Source organism: Thalassophryne amazonica, chromosome 13, assembly GCF_902500255.1.
Source record: "Thalassophryne amazonica chromosome 13, fThaAma1.1, whole genome shotgun sequence".
NCBI classification, from domain to species: domain Eukaryota; kingdom Metazoa; phylum Chordata; class Actinopteri; order Batrachoidiformes; family Batrachoididae; genus Thalassophryne; species Thalassophryne amazonica.
The window spans coordinates 68,399,670-68,427,380 of NC_047115.1; the positions used below are offsets into that span (position 1 = coordinate 68,399,670).

The 27,711-nt window shown below is 41.9% G+C and overlaps 1 protein-coding gene and 1 long non-coding RNA gene across 2 annotated transcripts in view; one reads left to right on the top strand and one right to left on the bottom strand.

The window, feature by feature from the left end:
- ltbp1 (latent transforming growth factor beta binding protein 1) overlaps positions 1–22,106 on the bottom strand; it is a 440,667-nt gene extending 418,561 nt beyond the window's left edge. The window contains 1 exon segment of the mRNA XM_034184166.1: positions 21,546–22,106. Within this exon segment, the coding sequence (XP_034040057.1) occupies positions 21,546–21,859 (314 nt within the window). The 5' untranslated portion in view covers positions 21,860–22,106.
- Positions 5,073–27,711, top strand: LOC117522778. The gene is made up of 3 exons (XR_004564329.1): positions 5,073–5,084; positions 16,681–16,683; positions 27,579–27,711. It is a non-coding gene; the product is annotated as an uncharacterized LOC117522778 (long non-coding RNA).

Genomic DNA, 27,711 nt, shown 5'->3' on the forward strand with positions numbered 1-27,711 from the left:
ACCTTGTATATTTTGATTGTGATCTAAATTCTACGTTTGTCTGTATTGTCGTTGTGCACATTTCACAACAGTAAAGTGTTGTATTTTTGGCTCATCTATTGTCTGCTCATTTACGCCCCCTGTTGTGGATCCGTGTCACTACACTTTCCCAACAAAATTATTATTAAAAATTATTATAAAATTATTACACAATTTGTCAAAACCACAGAAAATACAAATAAAACTTAAAATAAATTATACCTCTTTCTTTATTTCAAGTAAAACCTTTGAAATTACAAAAAACACACACAACACATGATCGCACACACATGCATGAGCACCTGAGCCGTCCTGACCTGCTAATGACCCTGTTAAGAGTCATTTGCTTTCTGTGGAGACGACAGCACAGCTAAGCTATAATCACTAATCGCACATCATAACATCGGATAATGGACCACAGACTGAAGCACTTTAATGGAGCTGGACCACACACAGCCTGACCCATTATTTAACAGGTTGTTTATCCTCTATTTCTTCTTGCTATTATTCTACACAAATAGGCACAGTCCCCTGTGTTAATGCAAAGCAAACAGGCACAAAACTGCTATTCCGATATAGAATAAAGGATTTACATTATTATTTCGGCCGTGTGCATTAAAATACAGCAACAAAACACTGTAATACATTTTCTGTGGCAACATCATAGATGATGTTGGGACTCTAAAATGGAAAACTTGGTAAGCATCACCTTCATAGAGATTTTTCCTAACTTTGACCTCTGACCTATGACCTTGAAAAGTGTATCAGTTCTTGCCTATCAGGATATGAATCTTCAGTAAAAACTTCATAACAATATATGACAAATTGTGTACTCCAGGCCATTTACAACCAAACAAACAGGGGCCTATTACAAACATAATAAAGTCTGAAAACAGACCTATTACATGTATCTGTTGTGGGCTGCCTTTGTCTGCCATTATTCTCAACCTGTCTCCTGGCTTCCACGCCACTACCTGCAACTACTACATCACTTTTGGAACTCGCAATTGTGCTGCTCTTCATCTGCAGTCAGCCGCAGAGCATGCCGCTCTACTCCAGTCAGCTAAGTTCTTGTCGTCTCTGAGTTTGTGATTCTGCCTCTCATTCAGCTCCTGTCAGTGACTTCATCTGTTTATTCCCAAGAACTGTATGCAGAACTACTAAGAACTTCCAAGTCATTTCTGAAGCCAAGTTCCAGCTAAATTGAACTGCGTCATAAGACGCGCCGCAGCTTAATTGCACTGCTGACCACTGATATCTGAACAATTCCTGAACTGTCAACAATTCCTGAACAGTTAACATTCCTGCATTAAGCCTCCATACAAACTCTGAACATTCTGTTGTTAAAGGCTTCCAGTGTTACGAGTGCATTCACTCACATTTGTTCTCCTCGTCTCCTCAGAATGTTCCTCCATCCTCGGCTCTGTGCCGCCACCTGGCTCGTGTTCCTGTCCTGGATTTCAACCCACTCTCCAACTCCCAAACCTGGTTCCATTTGCACTGCAGCTCCCGACTTTCTACCGCTCTGAGCGGGCCCCGTCTCAGCTCTGCAGGCACCATCACCAGCTTCAACATTATTATTAATTTGTTACTCATAATTGTAAATAAATCTCCTTTCATTCACAGCTGTTCCTGTCATTGCTCCCAGCATTTGAGTCCATCTCCTGACCAGTCCAGTCCCATCCAGACCTCTAACCAAAACAGTATGTCCCTAACCTTCACCGTTGCACGTTGTGAATGAATGTATTACGTGGTGAGCCATGTTTGTCTCTGAACTGCCTCAGTGATTAATTTTTTTTTTTTAACTTACAAATTCTGGCAGTGCTACTGGTAAAAACAAAGATTTCTATTCTTTTTTGAACAACAGTAAAAGCCCTTTTGGTTTGTGCTGCACTCTGCATGCTCACTGCCAGCAGCTACAAAAAGAGGCTTAAATATAGATGCTGCTGACTCCTCAATGGCAGAAAATAAAATTCACTGACATCATGAGGCATATTAATCACTAAACAGTTTCATTAAGTTTGTTTTGTGGTGACCAGTGGCTGCATGGAAACGGGAATGAAACCAGCCACCAACACAGACACAGCAACATGCACACAGGCCTGTGTAATTATCAAAGCTGATGAAAGCCTCTGTGTGCTTCCAATGCCAGGACACATCATAATTATTGACCAATTTTCTTAAATGCCATCCATTATAACAATTAAATGTCAGGGTTTTTTTAATCATTGCAAAAGCACAAACACGCTCAGTTATGTGGGTGAGTTCTTGCACAACGGGAGCACACATGGAACTGTGCAGTTATTTTGACTTCATGTATGTTTCAGCCTAGCAGAGGAAATGCTCATCAAGGTTTTTGGTAATTTTCAATTATTTTCTTAATTCACAGTTTTGTTTTCAATCTGTATATAGATAAAGTGATTCCATCAGTCTGTTCTTCAGAGACATGTCATATTAAAACCAGTGAGTTTACGTCTACCTGATAGAATGGAGACCCAGCACTTGAGTGGCACACAGTTAATGCTGGTATAAGAACTCGATCTGTTTGCTTCTGAAGCACTGACACATTTCAGTTCCATTTACCTCCTTCCATCATTATTTCTTATTCTTGAGCCCATGTCGGGTGGCAGGGTAGTGTAGTGGTTAGCACAAGGGATGGGACCAATCTAATCCCAACTTTCAAAACTGATTGCTTTCTCCTTTTTGCTTTGCATTAAACCACAATTTCCCTTCTCTCAGCAACCAAATTACGTGAATTGGGGCTCATTGTTTATTTGGTAATATATTTTACACCAGTGATAAAGAAAAATTTGTATATATTTTTATTTGTTTGCTGTGGCGGACAGAGAAACAAGGAAGAAAAGTCCCATTCGCAAAATGCGTGTGCATGCACAACTACCCATGTGGGTCTGTGTGTTGTCATCAAACCCACGTGAAGTTGGTGAATGTGATTGGTTAGTTACTGAGTTTTCCACCAATGGTAACACCCCTTTCTCCTGCTGCAGCTGAGGGAGCCCTGTTTCTTTCCAGCCTTCCCGCTCCATCAGCTGAAAGGAGGAAATTAGTCATTTTACTGCAGCTGTCTGCAAAATGCGCAGCGAATATGAGAATATCACAAAAAAACTGCGTAAATTATTAATCATAATTCAAGTTATACTTGGCCTATTAACAAAATTTAAAAAGTGGTTTGGAAACATTGCGGCATGGAAGCTGCACAGGAAAGCGTCTGGAAACACCAAAGATCAGGGTACCTGTGACTAAAGCATAATGTATGAGTAAAAAGGATGGTCTTCATTACAAGCAGGGGTTCGGTAACAGGAAGGCAGCCCGCGGAGCAAAAGTACCAGACAGGGGCAAGACAGAGGACGTGGTCAAAAACAAGCAGGGTCAGTACACGAGCAAACTAGGTTATAAGTGCTGAAGCAAAAGCAGGGTCCGGTACACTGAGCAGAATCAAAACACGGCTTGGCATAAACAGGACAGAGACGGAGTGCTGGTAAGTGATGAACATCATCAACAAACAAGCACTGAGGGAGTGAACAGACGCAGTTTAAATAAGGAAGACGGTGACAGGAAAACAAGGTGCACGTGAGAACAAAGGATCTGGAAAGGGGGCGTGGCTGACAGATGAGGAACAGGTGTAAGAGTGAGGGTGGAAAACGCAACGCAAACAAATCAAAAGAACGAAGTGACTGGAAAATTAACGGAGAAAAAGAGATGTGCTTAAGGCAGACAATAATAAAAGTAAGCAAAACAAAAGAGGAATAAACTAGGAGATAATGTGACTAATCAAAGTGGAAAACCAGGAGATCAATAATAATAAACAAAACTGACACTGAATAAAGTATAAAAATACAGTAAATACAATGACAATACAAAATTACTAATAAGAAATAGATCACAAATGGAACATAATCAGATACAAAACACTGAAGATAAACAATAAGCAAAACCTGTGACTAAAGCATAATGTATGAGTAAAAAGGATGGTCTTCATTACAAGCAGGGGTTCGGTAACAGGAAGGCAGCCCGCGGAGCAAAAGTACCAGACAGGGGCAAGACTGAGGACGTGGTCAAAAACAAGCAGGGTCAGTACACGAGCAAACTAGGTTATAAGTGCTGAAGCAAAAGCAGGGTCCGGTACACTGAGCAGAATCAAAACACGGCTTGGCATAAACAGGACAGAGACGGAGTGCTGGTAAGTGATGAACATCATCAACAAACAAGCACTAAGGGAGTGAACAGACGCAGTTTAAATAAGGAAGACAGTGACAGGAAAACAAGGTGCACGTGAGAACAAAGGATCTGGAAAGGGGGCGTGGCTGACAGATGAGGAACAGGTTTAAGAGAGTGAGGGAGGAAAACGCAACGCAAACAAATCAAAAGAACGAAGTGACTGGAAAATTAACGGAGAAAAAGAGATGTGCTTAAGGCAGACAATAATAAAAGTAAGCAAAACAAAAGAGGAATAAACTAGGAGATAATGTGACTAATCAAAGTGGAAAACCAGGAGATCAATAATAATAAACAAAACTGGAACAGAACTGACACTGAATAAAGTATAAAAATACAGTAAATACAATGACAATACAAAATTACTAATAAGAAATAGATCACAAATGGAACATAATCAGATACAAAACACTGAAGATAAACAATAAGCAAAACCTGTGACTAAAGCATAATGTAAAGAATGTGAAACACTAAACCAATACATACTTGACAAATAAAATAAGATAACCAAGAATGACACTAGTGACAAGAATACAGAAAGAAAAGCAATAAATGACAAAAATGCAATACAAGAGAGAACCAAGAATACAAAGAACCAAGACCAAGAACACAGAATAATACATAAACATGAATAATCAGAAACAGACAAGAATAAAAATAATCAAGCGGCAAAAAAAGAAAACAATAAAGTCAAGAACGGGCTAAGCTGAAGGAAAAGAAAAGGGAATGAATAAGACCGGAGTCCAAACAGGACAAAAACATGACAACTCCAGCTTTAAAAAGACCTCTGACATATTAAAATGTATATGCACATGTTTTACAAATTGGTATTTGTTTACAGGACTACTGTTATTGATCATGAAACAAGACTGTGTCAGAAACTGCAGACTCTCACCCCATCCCTGGGGTCCAGGGTATAATTGGCCATTTTCATAATTTACCATTAAAAAGTGTTTACCTTATTTGGTGTGATTTTTTTCAGCACAACCTCAACTGTGTGACTTAACAGTTTTTCTTTCATTCTGACATACTGTATAAACACAATGGACCTAAATTCATACAAAAACATAAAATCAGAGTAGAAAAAAGCTTGCTTTTTGACTGTGAAAACCACAAATATGTTTAACGAACCATTTTCATAACTTAAGATTTAAATATAAATTGTAAATTTCACAAACATATGTACAAATGTAGCAAACAACAAAGTTATATACAATGATTTACAATAAATGCTTCAGGAGATTTTGTACAAGTATTTACAAAACAATTAGATGTCACAATAAGATTGAGAATGTAAGTAAAAATTGTAAATTTCAAAAACATATGTACAAATGTAACAAACAGCTAAGTTATATACAACTATTTATATTAAAATCCAGAAAATGTTAATGCTATTTACAAAACAATCAGATGCCAACATAAGATGCCACACATTATTTGTGTCACTCAAAAAACAATTCCTGTCCAACAAAAGACCACAAGACAGAGGGGCACATCACATGCCCGACACATCCAGAGTGTGTAACTCCTCCTGTTGTCTACCTGGAGGCAGCATTGGCACCTCAGTCTGCCTTTGGTGGCTTTTTGGCCATAATCTGTGTCTGTCGCAATGGGCACAGGAACGTGATTCTTGCTCCAGCTCTGGGGGATACCTGCCTTGTCCGTGCCACAAAGCTGACAAACCAGCTCCACCTGAAATCTTTGTGTGCCATGGGCTGGACCTGCTTATATATATATATATATATATATATATATATATATATATATATATATATATATATATATATATATATAAAATGAACCTGATGGTGTAGCCACTGCCCGACTCAGCCAACATAAAAAGTTTCATCCTCCATTTAGTTGGCTTGTCCTTCATATATTGTGTCATGCCAGTTTTTGCCTTCATCGCCACCATCCTTTTATACCCTGCCAGCTGCTTCCTTGGATGGTAATAAGCCTGGCAAGCACTGAGGATGTCATCATAAAGAGGCCTGACTCTAAACAGTTTGTCATAGCCTGGTGTTTACTTCTTTTTGTAATTTTCTACATCCTCAGCTGGATCGCTGAGGTGGATGTTCCAATATATGGACCTGAACTGAACTGTCTCTGGTCATCACTTTTGAGGAAAGGGGCACAGAGAAAATGTGATTCTCTTTCCAGTAGTTCTGGAGACTTAACAACACGTACATCAAAAGACAAAAAACTTATGCAGCTCTTCCATCTCATTGTCTGTCCATTTGTACTTTTTACCTAGTTCCTTGTTTTCTGCTCCACATTCATCAAATGTGTCATTATTTTGATGCACAAAACAAAAAAAAAAACATGCACACTACACACAAACCACACTAAATACACTCCACGACACAGTGACTACACACTCCAAATACAACCCCAATTCCAATGAAATTGGGATGTTGCGTAAAATGTAAATAAAACAGAATACAATGATTTGCAAATCCTCTTCAACCTATATCCAACTGAATACACCACAAAGACAAGATATTTAATGTTCAAACTGATAAACTTTATTGTTTTTGTGCAAATATTTGCTCATTTTGAAATGGATGCCTGCAACACGTTTCAAAAAAGCTGGGACAGTGGTATGTTTACCACTGTGTTACATCACCTTTCCTTCTAACAACACTCTTTCCCCATTCTTGCTTGATGTACGAGACAGATTTTCAATGGGCGACAGGTCTGGACTGCAGGCAGGCCAGTCTAGTACCTGCACTCTTTCACAAGTCTGACATCAGCAGACTGCACATCCACAGGATACCATACACACCATCTGCCATCTATCCAGTACAGTGTAAACAGAAATTCATCCAAGAAGGAAACATTTGTCCAAATTGCCACACACTATCCAGTCGGTTATAACAACGATCTGCAGTCAGGATGACGAGCACTCAGATGAGCTTTCCTGAGCTAGTTTATGACTCAATTTGTGTAGAACTGCTCCGGATGGGCAAACCAATTGTTGCATCAGCTGTGCGAGTGACACGATTTCTCAGGTAAGGTCCTCAGTGGGTGGGTGATTCTCACAAAATCCAGATTTAAAAGGACTCCAACTTCAAAATTTTCAAAAGACATTTGAAGACAAATTTCCAATTAAGCATCTAAGATTAATGTCTGAACTTACTAAAAACATTATTATTTGACATTGTTTTGGGAATTTTGTATAAAATTACAGGTATTTTAGATATTGAGTGCAGAGAAAAATATCATTACCGCAACATCAAATCACATCAAATATATTGTTACATACTTTTATTTTTGGTTATTTTTAAAGTGGGTTATTAAACACTTATGTCAAGATGTATATATGCCTCAGGAAAGATTACTTTGTTATATTTCTAAATTTAAAAAAAAAAATTATATTTTTTCTCATTACCGCAAGATACCTAATGATTTATATCATGTTTTTTTTAGGATATTTCTTTGAAAACTGACAAATATAATGTTTTTTGTTAAAGAGATTAAATAAGTAATCCTATAAATTGTATAAACAGAATTACAAACTAAAAACAATTTTATAATTATTAATTAATTTGCAAATAAACACATATTGAGGTAATGACAACAGTGTTTCGGAAATGAAATTCACTATTTCGGAAATGAGACTCAGTGCAACACATTCATAGATCAGCAATGATTCATATTTAACACAGAATGGCACTATTTATAGAATATATTTTTATAAACAAAAACATTTCCATTCAATTAATTTCATTCATTCAATTAATTTAGTTGTATATTCAATTATGAGTCAGTTGTATAACATACAATGAATCAGTCACACAACATACAACAATTAAGCAAAAACAGTAAGTAAACAAGTAATTTCAGTGTATCACAATCATACAAACACACCGCATTCAGTGTAAAATAGAACAGTAATGAATCTTAACCCATTTTTTATTTAGAACTATAGATTTAATGGAATAGTAGGCCAATTCATTTATGTACGCCTTTTGTGCTTTGCCCATGTATCAGGCAAAACACAGAAATGGCGGGCAGAGGAGGTGACAGGAAGCGGTTCCGGAATTATGTCCCTAATGTAGTACCAGACCCTTTCTCCTGGAAATCTTATGCTTGGGACAAAGAACCGGTTTTCCCCAGCACAGCTCATGGTGTCAACTTCATACTGGCCATCAGTGACCTGTTTTTATAAGTAAAACAAAAACATTTTAAAAGAGTAGCTTGATCGAGTATTTGCAGCACAATATTAGAACTGAACTGACTAAGCAAGTCTAACAAGAATTAAGATGTATTTTTCCATTGATATAGAAATCTTAAAAGGAAATTCACCTGTGTAACTATACCAGGGAACAATTCTGCATCATATTCAACTCGGAGCCACTGTCCAACCTCTACGGTAGCCTCAGGAAAGATGTTTTTGTGAGAATGTCCTAAAAGTGAAATTAACTTATTTATTAACTTATCAAACTGATTTATTTATTGTAATATTTAACTTAACTTATCAACCTTTGACTTACTCGATGTATTTTCATGGTTCTTGGAACTGCTTTAATTTGTGGAGGAACCAATTCAATGCTCTCCTTAATTTTTTCCTCTGACACCTTGTAGAGAGTCACAGATGAATTATTTTGTAGTTGGTCAAATAGAGAATCAGCATCTGGAATGTTAGTTTCATATGAGTTTCATATCTGCCAAGTTTTTTAAGACCCCACGAATGCCGTCTGGTGCACCTTTTCCATGTGATGCCTCTGTGAAATTCCATGTTATCCACTGAAACCCATGCATGAACGGCATAGTGTAGGCCAGATAGAACGAAGTCTTGTTTCTATAATGAGAGGTTGGGCCATCTGATATAATGTAATGTAATATAATATATAGTAATATATATTCAATTCCTGATACTACGTTACATGTAATGCCAGTGCTACATAAAAAGGGAACACTAGTGACCACTGCTGGAGAGTTTGTAAAAACTATATATATAGCAGTTACAAACTCTCCCGCAGTGGTCACTAGTGTTCCCTTTTACTTTTTTATTAAGAGTTTTAGACAAATATCATGTTATATCAGAAATACACACAAGTTTATACATGTATACATCTATTTCTCATTACCAAAACAGTGAATCTCTCTACCGCAACCTGTCCTCAAGTGTTGCGGTGTATGATAATGCTGTTGCGGAGTATGAATGACCTTGAACTTTCCTGCGCTCTTTCAAGGCACTATGAGGCCTAGCTAAACTTTACCTAGCTGTTTATATTTAGACCATGATGAGGTAAATATTAATCAAGAAGTTTTAAAAATTTAAAATGTTAAATGTTAAAAACTTTGCGTATCGGTAATGAGACATGAAAAGTCATGTAGGCACTCTAACAAATGAACTTTCAAATTTTATTTGGAGAGAAATAAAATGAGGTGCTTAGCTGGTGGCCATCTTGGGTGTCACTGGAAATTATGTCCCCCCATTCAGAATTTCTTGATTATAAAAGTTCCTTGTGGACTTAAATGATGATTAAAAATTGTTGCGGAAGATGAGAAAATTGGTGGTGGACAAAGTTCTTTTCCTTAAAATTTTCACTTTTTGTTACAAATGAATACCAAATATCACATGTTTATTTACTGTAACTATTTGTAGTATAACATGCACTGAAAGTTTATCATGTTTATTTTTATTAAGTATTAAAATTAGTATTTCAAAGAACTTAAATTCAGTAATGGACTCGTTGCGGTAATGAGAATTATACTATTAAATGTGAAAAAACAACAAAAAATATTTTAATGATGGTCACTTTAAATCATGTGCAGCATAGCCTGTAATGATATGTTTATAACTGTATCCTTATAATTGTGATAGCATTTACTTTGATTGTCAAAATGCTTCATGCCACCAAGTAAGTCTGATTTCATGAGAATCACCCGGATGTGGTTACACCTGGTCTGCGTTTGAGAGACTGATTTACTGTCAAATTTTCTGAAATGATATTGGAGCCAGCATATGGTCGAGACGCAAACATTCAGTTCACAGGCAACATGTCTGCTGGACGCCCCTGCAGTCACCATGACATCTATAGCAAGGAGACATGTAACAAATCTGCACATTTTAGGATTGGCCTCTTATTGTGACCAAAGCGCACCTGTGCAACAATCATGCTGTTTAATCAGCATCTTGAGCTCACAACTGCCAGGTGAATAGATTATCATGGAAAAGGTGATCTGGAGGGACACCGATGAATCAACGTTGTTTTTCGGTTACATTTTGATGTCAGTCAGCATGATGTCAATGTCACTCCAGTTTTCAAATCCAACAGATTTCCTACATTGAGTCAATATCGGACTTCAACATGGATCAACATCATTTTGCCCACTGGGTGAAGTCCTCACTAAAATGAAATTTTAACAAAATTCATCAACACAAAAAATAAGCCTTTAAGTCTTTGGTCTTTTACTTTATTTCATAAAAAACTTGAGCAAAAGGGTTGCATTTATATTTTTTGTTGAGTGTAGCTTGACATGAGCTTGCTTGTCAGTTTCTTTCATTTCTAAAATCCTAGGTTTGGTGGTCACCAAAGTAAGGCAGCCCATTTTAAACTTCACTGGCTTGTATAAAGTGGGTTGAGAAGTCTTCTGGAGTCAATAAAATTGACTTAATTTAATATGATTTATGTTGCAGAAGCTCATACCTAAACTTTCTGTGAAACATTTACCAAAGCCAATCCAGTTCTCAGAGGTCTTTGCACAGTTGCGCTCTGGCCAAAGCTAATTAGAATATCACACGACACTAACCAAACTAATTTTTCACTCCAGTCTTTTGCATATGTATTACCTTCTGATCAGACAAAACTGTCAAATCAAAGTACAAGAAGTACTGTTGAAATTGCTGGCTCTGAAGGACTCAGGCTTTCTTCTTCACATTTCTTCAAAGTGTTAACCATGACTCTGAATTGACAGCACAAAAAATTTTGGCCTCTGTGGGAAATAAATTGTGTAAAGGTGACCTGGCACTTGCACGACTTTGATCTGCGCACTTGCACGCACTCTGCCGTGCAGGACAGTAAACTCGTTGCAAACCGTTGTAAACTGTGCGCGGCTTCATGCAAGTGCGCAAAGAAAATTTTGAAATGTTCAAGATCATCATACAACTTGGTGATAGTTAGAAACTCAGTTGTGTTTATCTACCTCTGTCTATTATTTTCATCTGTCCCTGTCTCGGTACACAGATAATTCTGATGCACTTGCCTCTCTTAAAATATGCTATCAATTTCGACTTCACTTCAAATAGGTTTCAACTTCTGCTCTTAGCCTTTTATATAATAATCACCTCTTTCCCCTTTCCTTCTTAGATCCTGCATTTCATCTATGGGGTAAGAATGGCATTAAATGTTTCCATGATCTTTTTAAGGATTATACCTTTCTTAATTTCATTGATATGTCTTCCATATATGGCCTGCCCTCATGTAATTTATTTTGTTTATTTCAAACTGGACATTGTGCATCTACTATTTTTCTGGAGTTCCCCTCTCAGCCCCCAAACATCCTTGGGAGGACCTCTTTGAGCTTATGCCCCATAAGAAAGCTCTTATATCGCGGATATATAATCTTGTTCTTTTAATGGACATTCATCCAGTCAACAAAACGATCTGTAATTGAGAACAAGTGTTGGGTCTGGAGTTCAGGAAAGGTTTTACGGATAAGACTGTAGACAGAATTAATACTTAATCATCTTGTGCAAGACTTTCCCTAATTCAATTTGAAGTAGTACACGGGCTGCATTTATTAAAGTCCAAATTATTCCAAATTTATCCCAATTTTTCTGATCTGTGTGACAGATGTAACTCCGCTCCCTGTGATTTAACTCATGTTTTTTCTTTGACACAAAATTTCAGCCATATTGTATTTTGTATTTTGATGTTATTTCTCATGTTGCTAGAGTCAGGCTGGAGCCTTGTCCGCTGATCGCTATTTTTGGAGTTCCTGGAGTCCCTACTGTGTCCTTTACTAACTTGCAAGATGATGTAATTGTTTTTACCTCATTGCTATCTCGACACAGAATATTATTATCCTGGAAAGTTCCATGTCCCCTATCCATTTATTTATGCCTTTTTTTTTACTTGGAAAAAATCAAGTTTAGACACAGAGGGAGGGCTAATGGGTTTCTAAAATTATGGCAACCTTGTATCGGATGTCTTGGATCATTGAAAATGTTTGAATGTGATCGAACTGATTGTCATGGATGTGTTGTGTGTGTTTTCTGTTTGTTTTTATTTTATTTATTAATATTTTAAAATTTCTTTATGATTTTGTAGGGTGTGTGGTTCTTATATTGGGACTGGATGTTCACAATTGTTTGGGTTGTAGCACGTTTGATTACACTTTAATTGTGCTTGCACCTTTGTTAATGATGTGCTAGTGTTTTGTCTTTTTATGAAAAATTTATAAATGTTTCCAAAAAAACATGCACTCCTACCAACCCATAAAACATATGTTGGTTGGGACTCCGGCGAGGGCGGTCGCAGCTCCTCCTCTCTTTCTGTGTTTCTCTATCTCTGCCTCAACCTTCAAGAGTCCCAACTTCACCAGACTGTGACTTCTTCAAACTACATTTGGAATAACCATGGAATTGATCAGCTGGTCTCTCAACGCTATTGACACCATCTTTTCAACAAGGAAATAAGGACTGGAGGACCCTGCGTGTCTATCGTAGCCTGCGGGCTATGTTCTCGATGCCTGGGAGAAGTGGCGTGTCGCGTGCTTGAACACCACTCTCTGTGGAACACGTTGAGGATTTATTCTTATTTGCTTTTATGGCAGGAGGGCTTTTGCTGCTTGGATTAGGCACTGCCCTGACCTACTGGAAAACTGGCAAGACGGCTGCTACCAAAACCACAACCACACATCTGTCAGTCATGATTAATGAGGTGGGCAAGGCGGTACAATCTCAGACTGCGTTAACTCTTGAACTTAAATGCAAATTGGAAATCATCTCAGAGCAAATGTCTGCCCTGCAAAGGAACTGATGTTGGAGACCAGTGAATATTCACAATTGGATCTGAATGGTTAAAGAGAGGCCGTATTGGAACTCTGTGCTCCTCTGCCTAACCCAAACACGGCAGCCTTATCAGCTACTGAAGGTTAAAGTGCCCCTTTTGTTTTCCTCCAAAAGGATTTCAACAGCCTTGGTGAAGCATCTGGCTTCTTTTCATCTTTTCACACTCTACAGTCTGCGGTCGTCAAGGCCCATCCAGGCTCTATGCATACACGGACAGAGACTGATATGAACTCATCTGCACACATAACGCAAGGCCCCCCCCCACCACCCCTACACCCTCCCTTGTGTTTCTGTCCTCAGCGCTCCAACTTTCACTCCCATCCCGCACTGAAATTGATTTTATCTGTTAGTAATGTTACTGTTATACACGTCCTGGTTTCAGCATCCAAAAGTAAGCTGCAATGAATGTGAGATACAGCTCTGCATGCTCAGATCAGTGGCGACATCGACAGCGGGCGACGTTCTTTCCCGACGCCTCGCTCTCTGCCTCCGCTGCGCTTACTGAGTCTGCGTGCTCGGTAAACGCTGACGCAGGCCACTCACATCGCCCCCGTGTCTGCTGTGCAGCCGGCACCACGTTCCTGTCTATTGAATGGAGGTGCAGCCAACTTGGCAAAAGTCCAGAGACTACGCTCGCTGTTTTGATGCGGAGCAGCCGGTGACACCTGTTGCTGCAAGGACAGACTTTCCGCAGTGCCGCACATTTCGGTAATCGGAGCCGCAGAGCTCCGTGGCCGGTGAGAGAGGTTTCTATCTTTTTAATGACTTGGATTCTTTGCGGGTCCCGGCTCTGTACCCCGCGACGGTAACACCGGAGGCGAAAGACAGTAGATTTTCAATGCGACACCACTCAATCAAACGGGCGTATGAAAAAGTCCCCCAAAATAATTTTCAAGCACAAATAAAAGAAATGTGTACTCACCAAACGTGCCACAAGACAATATGAAGTTTTAAAAAAAGTAGATCCTTCCGTATAAGACAAGAAAAAGGTGCAGATGCAAACTGACGTAAATCCACAAATTACAGTTGGTGCGCACAATGCATGCTGGGATAGGGTCTTTTCCCTGACGTCTCGGCAGCGTCCTGGATGTGATGACAGTTTTGCAGAGGGCTAAATTTTAGCTGTAAATTTGTCATTTTTAAATGAAGATTTCAGAGTTGAATGACAGATCTGGGCTTGCAGATTTACTTTACTACATTCAGAAGGATCTTATGTGTAAATATAAGTCATTTTTTTGATCCAAAGATCTGACTGCATTTATTTCATTGCAGGTCTACTTTAAATAGATACTTTCTCCACAAGAGAGATAATATGCCATACGATACTAACAGGATGAAAACTCTGATTATTCTACTGGACTTCTTTTATGCTACATCTTTTCAAAGCAGAAACATGAAACCTATAAAAAGAAGCAGACACGCAATCATCTACACAAATTGGTCAAGACAGGCCCACTGTACAGCAGCACTCTGAATGAGTGGAATAGCCTAAATTTTACATCCCTGTATAATTTAAAGCAGAAGTGTTAATTGTATATGTCCTGGTATATTCATTTTTCTGAACATTTCAATATAAATGCTACTGAAATTCTAACATACTCCTATGACAACTGCATGGCAGCTATTACAGTATTCTTAACTATATTATTAGGACATATTTCATAAAGTACAGATATATTTAAATAACATTTATTGTGGAAAAACTGCATTAAGTATAAAAAGCAGGCAAACAGAATAAACTTTAAAGAAGTTGTCCCAAATATAAACTTTCCTCCAAACCAACACACACAATGTACTAAAGGATTGGAATATAAATACGCAAAATAAACAGCTGTTCTTCAGTTACAGTGCAGGAATAGGCCAGCATCGGCCAAAAAAAAACAAAACTATACAAAAGTCTTTGAACGATGCCACATCTTATGGAGCCATTCTTTTTCTATTTTCTTGCCCTCTCCCCCACCAAAAAACATATGTGGTCAAAATGCATCCAATTTCCCATCTATATGTCTACTTAACTGAATTGCCCCCCCCCCCAACAGACACACACACACACACACACACACACACACGCACAAGACAAAACTTGCACTACAGCAGCATTTATACAAAATTGTTTATGCAGGATGTAGTGTATAGCTGTCACCAGGTTTATTTGTGCTTGAGAATATAACTGCCATGAAACAATCAAAATGATTTATTTCTCTGGCTCACTGCTTTGTTTTTGCCGGAGAAGGTCCCTCTCTCCATTCACACTCAAGCCCACTTAACCACTGCTGTTCTCACTCTCTCCTTTCCTTATGACTAAGTTGTTCTCCCTGATTATATAAAGATGACTGGAGTGGTTCTCACACATGCAGTGAAATTTGCTCCCGTGATGGAGGTCTCACAGACTGGGGACAAGTCCAAGAGAGCACCTTTTCTTACATTTTTCAGATGATTTCCTGGCACACACTGGTGACAACAAAGTCTGTTCAACTGGTTAGCAGGTTACACACAAAATCCATACTGTGATACAAATTCATACTGTTGCCTTCCACACTGTTTCTACTCTGAGCATTGCAAAAGTAAAAACAAGGCTTTAGCTGTTGTGTGCAGTGTGGGAGCTGTAATTCTGTTAATCCTGCACAGTTTTAGTATTCCAATATGGTCCAGGTCTAATTCCAACAATTCACAAAGCCTTGGTCCAGAAACAGAAGCACTGCTCAAATTTCCAATCTTTTAATACACTTCAAAACAATTAAAACCCAACTCTAAGCTTAACCTATGTAAGAAAGTAATTTGCATGGTTGCTTGGCAGTTAATACATCAGGTTTAGATCCTCATTCTGACACCGGAAGCGTGCAACACCATTCCAGAAATGGCAAATTCGGGAGCACAAAAGATAAAAAAAATATCTGAATTTGTACAGATTCTCATACTTCACACAACAGCCACTAGGGGGAAATGGTACAACTGCCACATGGGTCAGTAGGAATCAAGGTTTTAAGGTCACGGTACAGTTTAAATTACAGTATCTTCCAGTCAGGTTTATTCATACATTTATAGAACAAAACACACAAAATTAAAAATATGGAATATTATCACTTGAAATGTTCAACAGATGGGCTGAAGACCTACAGCTTCCTGAACATTCTGCCTAAAGTGTTACACGGCATTTTTGTTGTATGGCTGGGGGGGCCTGGCTGCCTTTTTGTTTCTGTCTTTTGGTTTTCCTTCCAGGTGGCTTGCATTTGGGACTGAGTGGCTGTGTAGCTGAGGTTATCAGGACCTCACTCTGATCACCTGCGGCTCGTCAGGACTCACAGCTGTGGTGCATCTATATGGATTGGAACATGGTGGCATTTAAGACTGGAGTATACAGTATGTATTTGCCAGAGACTCGACCTTGTGACCAGACGGGTGAGATCGTCGTCTCGGGAGCCATCTCATCATCAGTGGATGCAGAGAACGTCCAGGGTTTGATGCACGGTCTGTGAAAGAGGAGGGGGTGAGGTCTCACGCTCGTCAGCACACTTCCTGAGGTACGTTAGATTTTGTGACTAACATTTATACAGTCAGTAAATGTGGTGTCCCTCACACCTTTATTATATTGAGCTGTATGTTAGTCATGTATCGGCTTCCACTGCAGTGGAGTTTTGTGAACTGGATGTTCCATGCCTGCAGGTTGGGAAGCTGATTAGTAATCAAGCCAGGAAGTGTTTGCTGTTTGTACACCTTTAAGTGTTCTCTCTGTGTGTAGAGTGTGGACTCACATAATGGTTCCTTCTTTCACAGACTCGGTTTGTTGCGGCCACCTGGGGGGTGTCGGCGGGGTCCTTGGGTCCGAACAGCTTCTGGCTCCGGACCGTTAGCGCTGCTGGGAGCGCACCACGCCAGACCGCACTTTCTTTTGTTATTTTTTGTATCACTGTTATGTATTAAATTCAGTTAGCCTTTGTACCGTGCTCTGCTTATTTCATACTGGGTCCTTCAAACGCTGGTCGGTTCTCCGAGCTGCGTCCGACACATAACAGTAGTCTCTGGCCAAACATCACGGACCCAGCGGTAGCAGAGACGGTAACGCGCCGGGAAGGCGGCAGCAGACGTTCAGTAGTTTTCCGGATCAGTTGCGGGTGCTCTCCGCCCGGATGGTGCGTTTGAGACCCATTACTGAATACTGATTTGTGCTCTCTTGCAGCCGTGTTCCTGTGTTTGTGCCTTATCCGTGGGTCGTGGTGGAGTGTGACTGGCGACGGCTTCGCGTCACGCTCCGACCGGATAAGAGGTTTAAACGGGAGCTGCAAGAGTGTGTCTGTAATGGGTGCACGCGCACGGCGGAGCTCTGTGGCACGGGTCGCTGAGCTTCCTGTGTTACAGTTGTAGCCCCGTTTCCCCGGATAAAGATAACTACTGCGTCTGTTGTATCAGCTCCGGCGTTATTTAGTTGAGCACATTTTGGTTGTGTGTTGCACACAGCTGCGCACGGAGATGCAGCTCGTTTGTTTTCTGTCACCAAAGGGTTTTTTTTTTCATTTTTAGCACTTTGGCTCCCTCTTTTGGTGACTTAGTCACATTACCGTTAAGCTCTTAAGTTAGAACAGGTGTGTTCGATTTGTTTGAGCTTAACGGTATACGTCACTGATTTGTTTTGTGTTAGTTAATTTCGTGTGGGTGTTTTTTGAGTTGGTTTTTGTGTGGGATTTATTTTTTTTTTTTTTTCCACTGTTTGTGTCTGGGGTTGTGACCCTGCAGCCTGTCTAAGCAGAAAAAAAAAAAAAAGGGACCCAAACGACTGTATGTTGGTCTGTTAGTCTTTCTTTTTATTTCTTTTTGTTTCACCTCCCCAGGGTTTGATGGGACGGTCCCCTGGGGGGTGATGGGGTGGTACTTGGGTTTTTTTTTCTTTTTTTTTTGTTTGTTTTTGTTATGCCCTCTCTTCTCCTCTGACTTCAGCCGGGTGAGCCGTAGTGTCGGCGTTGCTGGAGGGGTGCAGTTTGGTTGTGCTGGGCATTTCCCAGGTAGCCTCTGCACCCGGGAAGGGGGGGGGGGGGTTTGGGGTATTTTCTTTTTCTTCCCTCTCTTCTCCTCTGGCTCCAGCCAGGTGAGCCGTAGTGTCGGCGTTGCTGGAGTGGTGCAGTTTGGTTATACTGGGCGTTTCCCGGGTAACCTCTGCACCTGGGGGGGGGGGGGGGGGGTGTTTTGATTCCCTGTTCCACCTCCGGCTTCAGCACGCCTTTGGCCGTCTGCCATCGGCGTGGCTGAGGTTTGGGGCAGTGGGATATACCCGCAGCTAGTGGCTGGTGTAGAAGTCGGAGGAGTGGCGCCGTTTTGTGCCGTTTGCCATAACCGCTGTTCCACTCCTCCCGGTTGGCTTCTGGGGTATAGTCACGGTTGGTGACACTGGACGTGCTTCCAGTTTCCACTGCGCCAAGGGGGTGGGGTTGGGGTTGTTTTGTTTGTATGTTTTTTTTTTTCTCTCTTCTTGTTTTTCCCCCCAGTTTCCGCCCTCAGGGTTTGACTGTGGTGTCCTCTGGGGGGGAAAGGGCTGTGGGTCCATCTAGCCATAGACGGCCGGGGCTGGGTCCGTTGGTCATGAGGGGAGGCGTCTCCTGGGGTTGACAAGTGGTCCTCTGGGAGGCGCTGGGAGTCCCCGTGGGTGACGTTGGATCCCAGAGGGACCTCGGCTGTGGTTATTACTCCTGGAGCTGGCGGGAAGTCCTCTGGGGGGTGTTGGTCCCTACATGTCGTTTGGGGGGGGGGGGGGTGGGTGTTTTAGCACTTTTATTTGTAAGCTTAAGTTTGGGGTTTTTCTTTTCTCCTCTTCCCGGGGTTTGATGGGACGGTCCCCTGGGGAGGGGGGGTGTTTTGGTTGTTTGTGTTTGTCTTTTTTGTTTTATGACTAAAGACCGAACATGGTTGGATAAAGGCTGACCGCACAGGTTTAAGAACTCCTGGCCACACCTGTGCTAAATGACTGACTGAAACAAAGGCAAGGATGCAGCCAGAGGAGAGGACATCAACCATTCTGTTGGAAGACGAATGCAGATGCGGTTTCCAGCCATGGTCCCTGGAGGGGGGGTGTTTCTCCTGGGCCAGGTTTGTGTGGTCGCCGGGAGGCTTCCCGTGAGGGTGGGGTACTGTTGTATGGCTGGGGGGGCCTGGCTGCCTTTTTGTTTCTGTCTTTTGGTTTTCCTTCTAGGTGGCTTGCATTTGGGTCTGATTGGCTGTGTAGCTGAGGTTATCAGGACCTCACCCTGATCACCTGCGGCTCGTCAGGACTCACAGCTGTGGTGCATCTATATGGATTGGAACATGGTGGCATTTAAGACTGGAGTATACAGTGTGTATTTGCCAGAGACTCGACCTTGTGACCAGACGGGTGAGATCGTCGTCTCGGGAGCCATCTCATCATCAGTGGATGCAGAGAACGTCCAGGGTTTGATGCACGGTCTGTGAAAGAGGAGGGGGTGAGGTCTCACGCTCGTCAGCACACTTCCTGAGGTACGTTAGATTTTGTGACTAACATTTATACAGTCAGTAAATGTGGTGTCCCTCACACCTTTATTATATTGAGCTGTATGTTAGTCATGTATCGGCTTCCACTGCAGTGGAGTTTTGTGAACTGGATGTTCCATGCCTGCAGGTTGGGAAGCTGATTAGTAATCAAGCCAGGAAGTGTTTGCTGTTTGTACACCTTTAAGTGTTCTCTCTGTGTGTAGAGTGTGGACTCACATAATGGTTCCTTCTTTCACAGACTCGGTTTGTTGCGGCCACCTGGGGGGTGTCGGCGGGGTCCTTGGGTCCGAACAGCTTCTGGCTCCGGACCGTTAGCGCTGCTGGGAGCGCACCACGCCAGACCGCACTTTCTTTTGTTATTTTTTGTATCACTGTTATGTATTAAATTCAGTTAGCCTTTGTACCGTGCTCTGCTTATTTCATACTGGGTCCTTCAAACGCTGGTCGGTTCTCCGAGCTGCGTCCGACACATAACAATTTTGCTTGGATTCACAGTTTTATTATTGTTGCTCTAACAGTCATGCTGCATTCCTTTCAGAAAGAAGTTATGGGCAAGTTCATGTGACTTTCATGTGAGTTACCGCTTTCAGTGGACCTGCTGCAACGTAGCTGTCCCAGAGAATTTTGATTTTTCCATTATTTATTCATCCTCTTTATGAGAATAAGAAGTTCAAAGCAGCTCCTTTACAGTTAAAGGAACAGCCAGGGATACAGGTCATTTCTTAGATTTGGGGGGTCAGGTGGGAGGATTATAATTTTTGTAAAATACATAAAGCATTTGGAAATTTGATGAATACTTCCACTTCTGAACCACAGCTTTGTGTGCTTCAGGAAGTCTTATGCAGTCACACAAATATGCTCCAGTTCCAATTCAGGAATAGTTAATGTGCAGAACATCTGCCACAATAAAATTACAAAGGTTTTCAAAAAGACACCTGGGTGACCTGTATTAAAGAGAAACCACACTAACTCTGGTCAGTCTTTCGCTGTTTTTTTGGGGGGGGGGGGCACATTCTTTTTGATGGAGCTCCTGTACAGCTCAAGAGTATGTATGTCACAAATCTGTCATAAAAACTCACTCCTGCACCCCCTGCCAACTTCCCCTGCTCTCCATGTGCATTTGTTTTCAACAGACCACATGCAATTCATGGAGCCATGTCAAGAAAGTGACAATCCTCAGAAATTAGAACAGAGAGTTTAACTCAATACACTTACAATCTTAAACACCAAGAACGCCAGGTCTGCATCGGTCACACACTATCTCTTCCTCAGACAATTTTAAGTTATTTTATTTGTTTATTTGCCGGCTCTGCCATGACAATGAACATGTAAGAAATAAAGCCTTCATTGGTTTGTTCTTATAGCTACTACCTCATCGATGCCTCAATAGGGTGGCACGTATGTGTTGGAGTGCTATTCATTTTTCTCACAATACCTGAGAGTCCCATTCCTAAGTTGCAAGGCTGGTTTTCTGCTAGAGAGAGCACCCAGTCTCCCCACAAGCAAGCCATTTAATGATAATCACTCTGAAGCTGTAAAATCAAGGCAAAAATGTTGCATAGTTCCTCTTTAAATTTCTACCAATGGTATACAACATGATCCTTTTAATTTTAATTGGACCTGCCACCATCCAATCACGCGACGTGGCAAATATAGGCGTAAATTTAAACCAAACACTTGTCATATTTAATTTAACAATTCAGACCAGCTCTGTGTAAACAAGCCTCTGACACTGCGTGTCGTGTGTTTGTGTTGATGCGCTCGGGTCTCTCACCCTGACAGTTTGACGAGCTGCTTCTGCTGAATGAAGTGCGGCGCTGGAGCCGCCTGGGTCCCCATCCTGCGGGTCCGGACGTGGCCTCCGCCGAAGCCGGCGCTCATCTCCACGTTGTAGGTGTGAGGGAGTCCCGCAGCGCCCTGCTGGGTGGAGATGGAGCTGACTCTGAGCCCGCCGTCCTTTCCGGGGCCCGGCTGGAGGACGTAGAGCCGCCGGAAGCCGCTGAGGGTCCGCTGCTGCTCCGCCGACTCACAAAGCGCCGCCAGGAACACGGTCAGGCAGAAAACCAGGCCCCGTCTCACACCAGCCATAGCCACACCGGATTAAAAACTTTGGGGGGGAAAAAGTAAAAAAAAAAAAAAAGTTTAAAAGTGTCGGCTCGGTGAAAAAAAGTCCACTTCATACATGTAAAAACGTCTTAATATTCCTGTAGAACGTCGGCACGCGCGCGCTTTGAAAACACACACAGAAGAGCGCTGCTTCTACTTTGAAAAGTTTTGCTATAAATAGGTGACACAAGGTAAAAACGTGTGTGCGTGTGTCACGGAGCCGCTTCCTCTGAGTGTGATTTAACTTTTGCTCGTCCGTCAGAGGAAAAGCTCCTGCAAAGTTTCACTGTTGGAGGTGAACACTGTCAGCGCGCGAGCAGCCAGCCTCCAGACATGACGTCACCGGAGGGGGGGGGGGGGGCACACTCCGGCCCCACGAGGGTGTCCCGGGGGCCAAGCTCCCACCCACTCATTCTCCACAGTTCTGGTAGGATTTCCACTTTCAGAGAGTCAACTTTAAAATGTGTGGACAAGGTACTTTTATTGTGGGAAGAAGTCATTTTGTGGAGCTGTAAATTATAATCTTGTTAGGATCTAAATCGTGCATGGCTTTTTCCAACACTATTATATAAGCAGCGTAGGGCTTATACATAAAAAATGTGGATGAGTGAATGGGTTATTCTATTTCAGCTAGCTGCTGGATGCTGTACGAATAAATACTATCATCTTGTAACAAGGCCTACTTAATCAATAAAATTAATAATATATCTCTCACAGACCACCGAAATCCCCAAAATATCTAAAAACAATAGGTCTGCTTACCACTCCAACAGCATTATACTATCTATTAAATTTGGAGTCATTTTTAAACGGTCTGAGAAACACTTGGTCCGAGGGCATTTTTTGGACAGTTCACTCACCTGGCATAAGTGTTTTATTATTGCTGTTAACAGCTCTCCCCGCATCACACAATCAAGTTTTATGTCTTTTTTCAGGACAACCTGTGCTTTCATAATATATATGCTTTTGTTGTGTTTTATAAGTGTAATAAAGGTTTACAATCAAAAATAAGAAAGAAAAAAGTAAAGCGGAAAATAATTTTCCACACACATTTATTCAAAACATACAGCAAACTATAATAAACAACTGTTTTGAGACTTTATAAAGGTAATTTGAGGTCTTGTGTGAAAGACTGTACAGCAAAAAGGTTCAAACAATAAACACAAATGCACATTTTGAACAATATATTCAAGATGGTCAATGCAGTTTTTTTTTTTGTTTTTTTTGTCTTCATCTCAAAGCAATTTCTGTCTGCTATTACACAAAGGTTACAACACAAACTTCTACTTCTACTGTGTTTTGGACTGTTCTGTGCTGCTCCTAAAGCAGGTTACATCAAACTTTGGCCCACTTTGGCTCTTTACAGTCTGAGTAGTGCCCCCCCTCGCTCCATTGATATGGTAAACAGTGCGAGAAAGCAGAGTTATCCAGTAACATTCACATGTAAACTAGTGGAGCAAACCTGATAGTTACACACTCTTTGTTTGAGCACGTGAGATTGTCATCAGAAGCTCTCCGTCTGCTCCTGCTTTCACTGATCGCTGTGCATAATGGCGCAGGGTGCACTGGATGTACTCATTGGAGCACCCAGGGGGCTATTCAAATGGGCCAACTAGTAACATATCATTTCTGAAAATGATCTTTGGCTTTTCACGTGAGGTAAATCTGCCCTACGATTGGATTTTGGAAAACCATGTGACAGTGAACCAATTCCGATTTGACACTCACATTGCGCACGTCATCACACAGCTTCTATGAGGAGTAGAAAGATGGCTGATGGCTGGCTCAAAAGACCGCGGCGTTAACTTTTCAGCAAAAAAAAAAGTAAGTTTTTATCTCATATTAAAAAGTTATTTATAATTTAGTAAAACTTGGTCTTAGCTGTCGTATACGACGGGGTCTGCCCCAGAGGTTTAAGTTAGCATATCTTATTAATTTAAAATATATTTTACCAATATACTCACAGACCACTAGGGGTCTCATGGACCACAGTCTGTGAAAGGCTGCACTACATCCAGCAGGATGATTTGTGGATGAAAGAGGAAAATTAGACTGCTGTGGGGCAGCACGGTGGCTTAGTGGTTAGCACTGTTGCCTCACACCAAGAAGGTCATGGGATCGATTCCCACCTGGGACCTTTCTGTGTGGAGTTTGCATGTTCTCCCCATATTTGTGTGGGTGCTCCAGCTTCCTCCCATATCCAAAGACATGCAGGTTGGAAGCTTGGAATCTTTAAATTGTCCATAGGTGTGCGTGCGTGTGTCTGTATGTGGCCCTGCGACAGACTGGTGTCCTGTCCAGGATGTACCCCGCCTCACACCCTATGATCGCTGGGATAGGCTCCAGCACCCCTTGATCCTTAATTGGAGTAAGTTGTTGACGATGAGTGAGTGATAAGTGAGTGAGTAGACAGCTGTGGATAAAATGACCTATAGTTTGTCTGCCAACATCGGGACACTGGACAGTCAAGCTTCAGCTAAAAGTTAAGCTAGCAACCACAGAGACAAACATGATGCCCATTACATGGACAAATATGACTTGAAAAATACAGCAGAAAGTAAAACTAAAGTTAAAGAATGGATACAATGTGTGGATGAGGATGATAGCAGCACTTTTTGTCTGTTTTGAAAATTAGTAACTTATCTGTGGAATAACTTTGTGTCAAATGAATAGTTCCATAGGGGCCCTGAGATGAAGTGTATCACTTGAAGGATTCTGGCCATGTAACGTGTTTTTATGTACTGTATGAATGTACTGATGGCCCCAGAGCAGTGAACAAAAAAGCAAGGTGAGTTCAAAGTTTCAATCTCAGTTCTTAAATGAGCAAATGTCAAACACACTGAATCAATCAGCATAGCAGAGGTGTCCATCAGGGATTAATCACAGGCAGTTCCAGAATACAGGCCAGCAGTCAAAAATCAGAAAATCTGTCACCATCAGTGTCCATGAAGGGCTATGCACACGCAGACAGACACAAATACCGGTCGGCAACGTGAAATCACAAGGAGATCATTTCTGAAATATCTAACAGGTCTGCACAGACACAGAAGTAAAGTGAATGAAAACAGGAAGTGAGGCATGGAAACAAAGACAACAGCAAAAACAAATGGTGTATGATATGCAGTCCAGTCTGTAGGTGCATCCAGATGCATGCAGATGAACCCAGCAATTGGAAAAGACCAAGAGGGTGGCCACATATCTGGCTGTGACAGATAGCGGCTTTCGAAAGGCGACGATGAACCAGGTGTCTGCTGCGTAGTTGCCATCCAGGACCCAGGGCGGATGCAGCAATTTACGACCAGTAATTTTATCAATATTGATTCTGATTATCAGTTTGATTCTTTATCAATTACTGATTAATTTTCTGTGTGGGAAAGATGAAGGTCTGTACAGGTTTTGCTTCCTTGTTGCTAGATATGTTACAGTTCTGTGTCATCTGTGCACTTCCTCTTATATTTTTGTGATCACCTTGCCCTTGTGTGGTTTTGAGCTGTGTGTTTGTGCTCAGCTGCTTCCAGTCATCCCAGTCACCCTCAGCTGTGTCTGGTTTCCCTAACTCACCTAATATACACTTCCCAATGCATATATTGACTCTCCCCTCCTCTGCCAAATTATCTTGTGTTTTCATATCGAGTTTTCCAGTGATCTCTCACCCTTTTGTTGTCTAGCTTTGCTGCCCGAGTCTGCCTCTTAGCCTACTTCCTCAGACTCTGGTATCTGGTATGATTTCCCTTTTTGTTTTGACCATCTGCCCGTTATACAGACTCTTGCTTGTGTTTAACTCTTTGTGGATTTGGCTGCTTCACGGACTGGTTTCTTTGTGTATCTTGACCAATGCCTTGTTGATGACCTCCATTTAAGAACCTCATATCCACCTGTGTGTTTCTTCACAAAGGGGACCCGGGTTGTGCACCATTCGTTACAAGATACAGAGTTTATTATCATGATGTCATGACATGAGTTTTTGCAACAGTAAACTGTCAGAAAAACATAGTGGAATTGCTAAAGAGATTAGCCTGGAAAGGTGGTGATACGCTCTGAAGAGAAGGGGACTGAAAGTCAGTAGGCGCAAGACAGAGTACATGTGTGCGAGTGAGGAGGTGCACAGTGAAATTGTGTGATTGCAAGGAGAAGAGCTGGTGAGGGCAGATGAGTTTTGGGACTTTGGGTCAACTAAAGTAAGGGATAGTGTGGTAGAGAGGAAGAGAGTGCAGGCAAGGTGGAGAAAGGTGGCAGGAGTGATCTGTGACAGAAGAATATCTGCAAGATTGAAGGGAAAGTTTATAGGATGGTAGTGAAACAGCTATGCTGTGGTGGTAACCAAATGAAAGGAGAGCTGGGGGTGGCAGAGCTGAAGATTCTGTATGTTTTTTGTGAGTGACGAGAATGGACAGGATTTGGGATGAATATATCAGAGGGACAGCTCAGGTCAGATGGTTTGGAGACAAAGTCAGAGAGATTGAGATGGTTTGGAGATGCACGGTGGAGGGACCCAGGATATATAGGGAGAAGGATTCTGAGGATGGAGCTACCAGGCAGGAGAAGAGGGAGGCTAAAGAGGAGGTTTATAGATTTGCTGAGGGAGGACATGCAGGTGGTTGATGTGACAGAGCAAGATGCAGAGGACAGTATGAGATGGAGATGGTTGAGATGGCGACGGATGATCTGCTGTGGTGACTCCATAAGAGGGCAGCCAGAAGAAGAATATTAAGGTTAATTGATAGCATCTGACGCTGTTGTGTGGGCCGCTGAAGAGGAGGTACTGCTGGCCCACCACCACCAGAGGGCGCCCTGCTTGGAGTGCGGGCTCCAAGCACGAGAGGGTGCCAGACTTAGAAGAAGTGACAGCTGTCATTCATCCCCTGCCCCAGCTGTCACTCATTCATCATCATCACCACCATAAAAGCCGGACTGCAACTCCACCTCCTCGCCGAGAAATCGACTACCATTCCTGAGGTAATCCGTCTCTGCAGTATTTGGATTAATCCACATTTTGATCTCTGTTTGCAGCCGTTTATTCCTGTGGGACAGTTTTGTTGGAGTGGCGTGTTGTGGGAACCGCGACGTCTTCGCCTCCCACTCCCTCCAGATAAGTGACTGACAGGAGCTGCTTGAGTGTATGATTGGAGGTGGAGGTGCTCCCTCCCATCAGTGTTGGACTGTGTATTACTGAGTGTGCGGACTCACACTCACACATCCTGTTTTTGCTCTCTGCCAGCAGTACCAGGGTCGACAGCCGGGAACAGAGGCCACCTGGGGACTCGGGACTTGGCAGCTCCGGTGTTCTTCAGACCGTTGGTGGTGGAAGCCGTGTGGAGTACGGCTTCTCTCTCGTCGGGGGGGTCTCCTATCTTCGAGCCTGCCACACGTCACCTGGTGCTAATTGACTGTGCATATTTTCTGTGTCTTTTCGTTGTGTAGTGTCACAACATTAAATTGTTACCTTTTGGTTTAGTCATTGTCCGTTCATTTGCGCCCCCTGTTGTGGGTCCGTGCTACGACACCTTCACAACATGACGCATTCGATTTTGATAGATTGAAAAATTTGGAACCACTTCTCGATGCCTACAACTACTTTCCTGTTACTACAAATGACAATTTTGCTGCTGCTCCTCATGACCTCATGACCCCTCTCTGAGCAGTCGATCACTCTCCCACAGAAGGTGTGGGTGTGTCACACCATAAACATTATAAAGAGTAGATGCTGCATCAACCGCTGCTGCGTATTGGCGCTGACGAGCCGTGGGGCCGCCGTCTTGGACTGGTCATCCGACCCACTCCACTCAGTGATGTTTGGCGGGTGCAGTGCATTTAATCCATCGGAACTCTCTGAA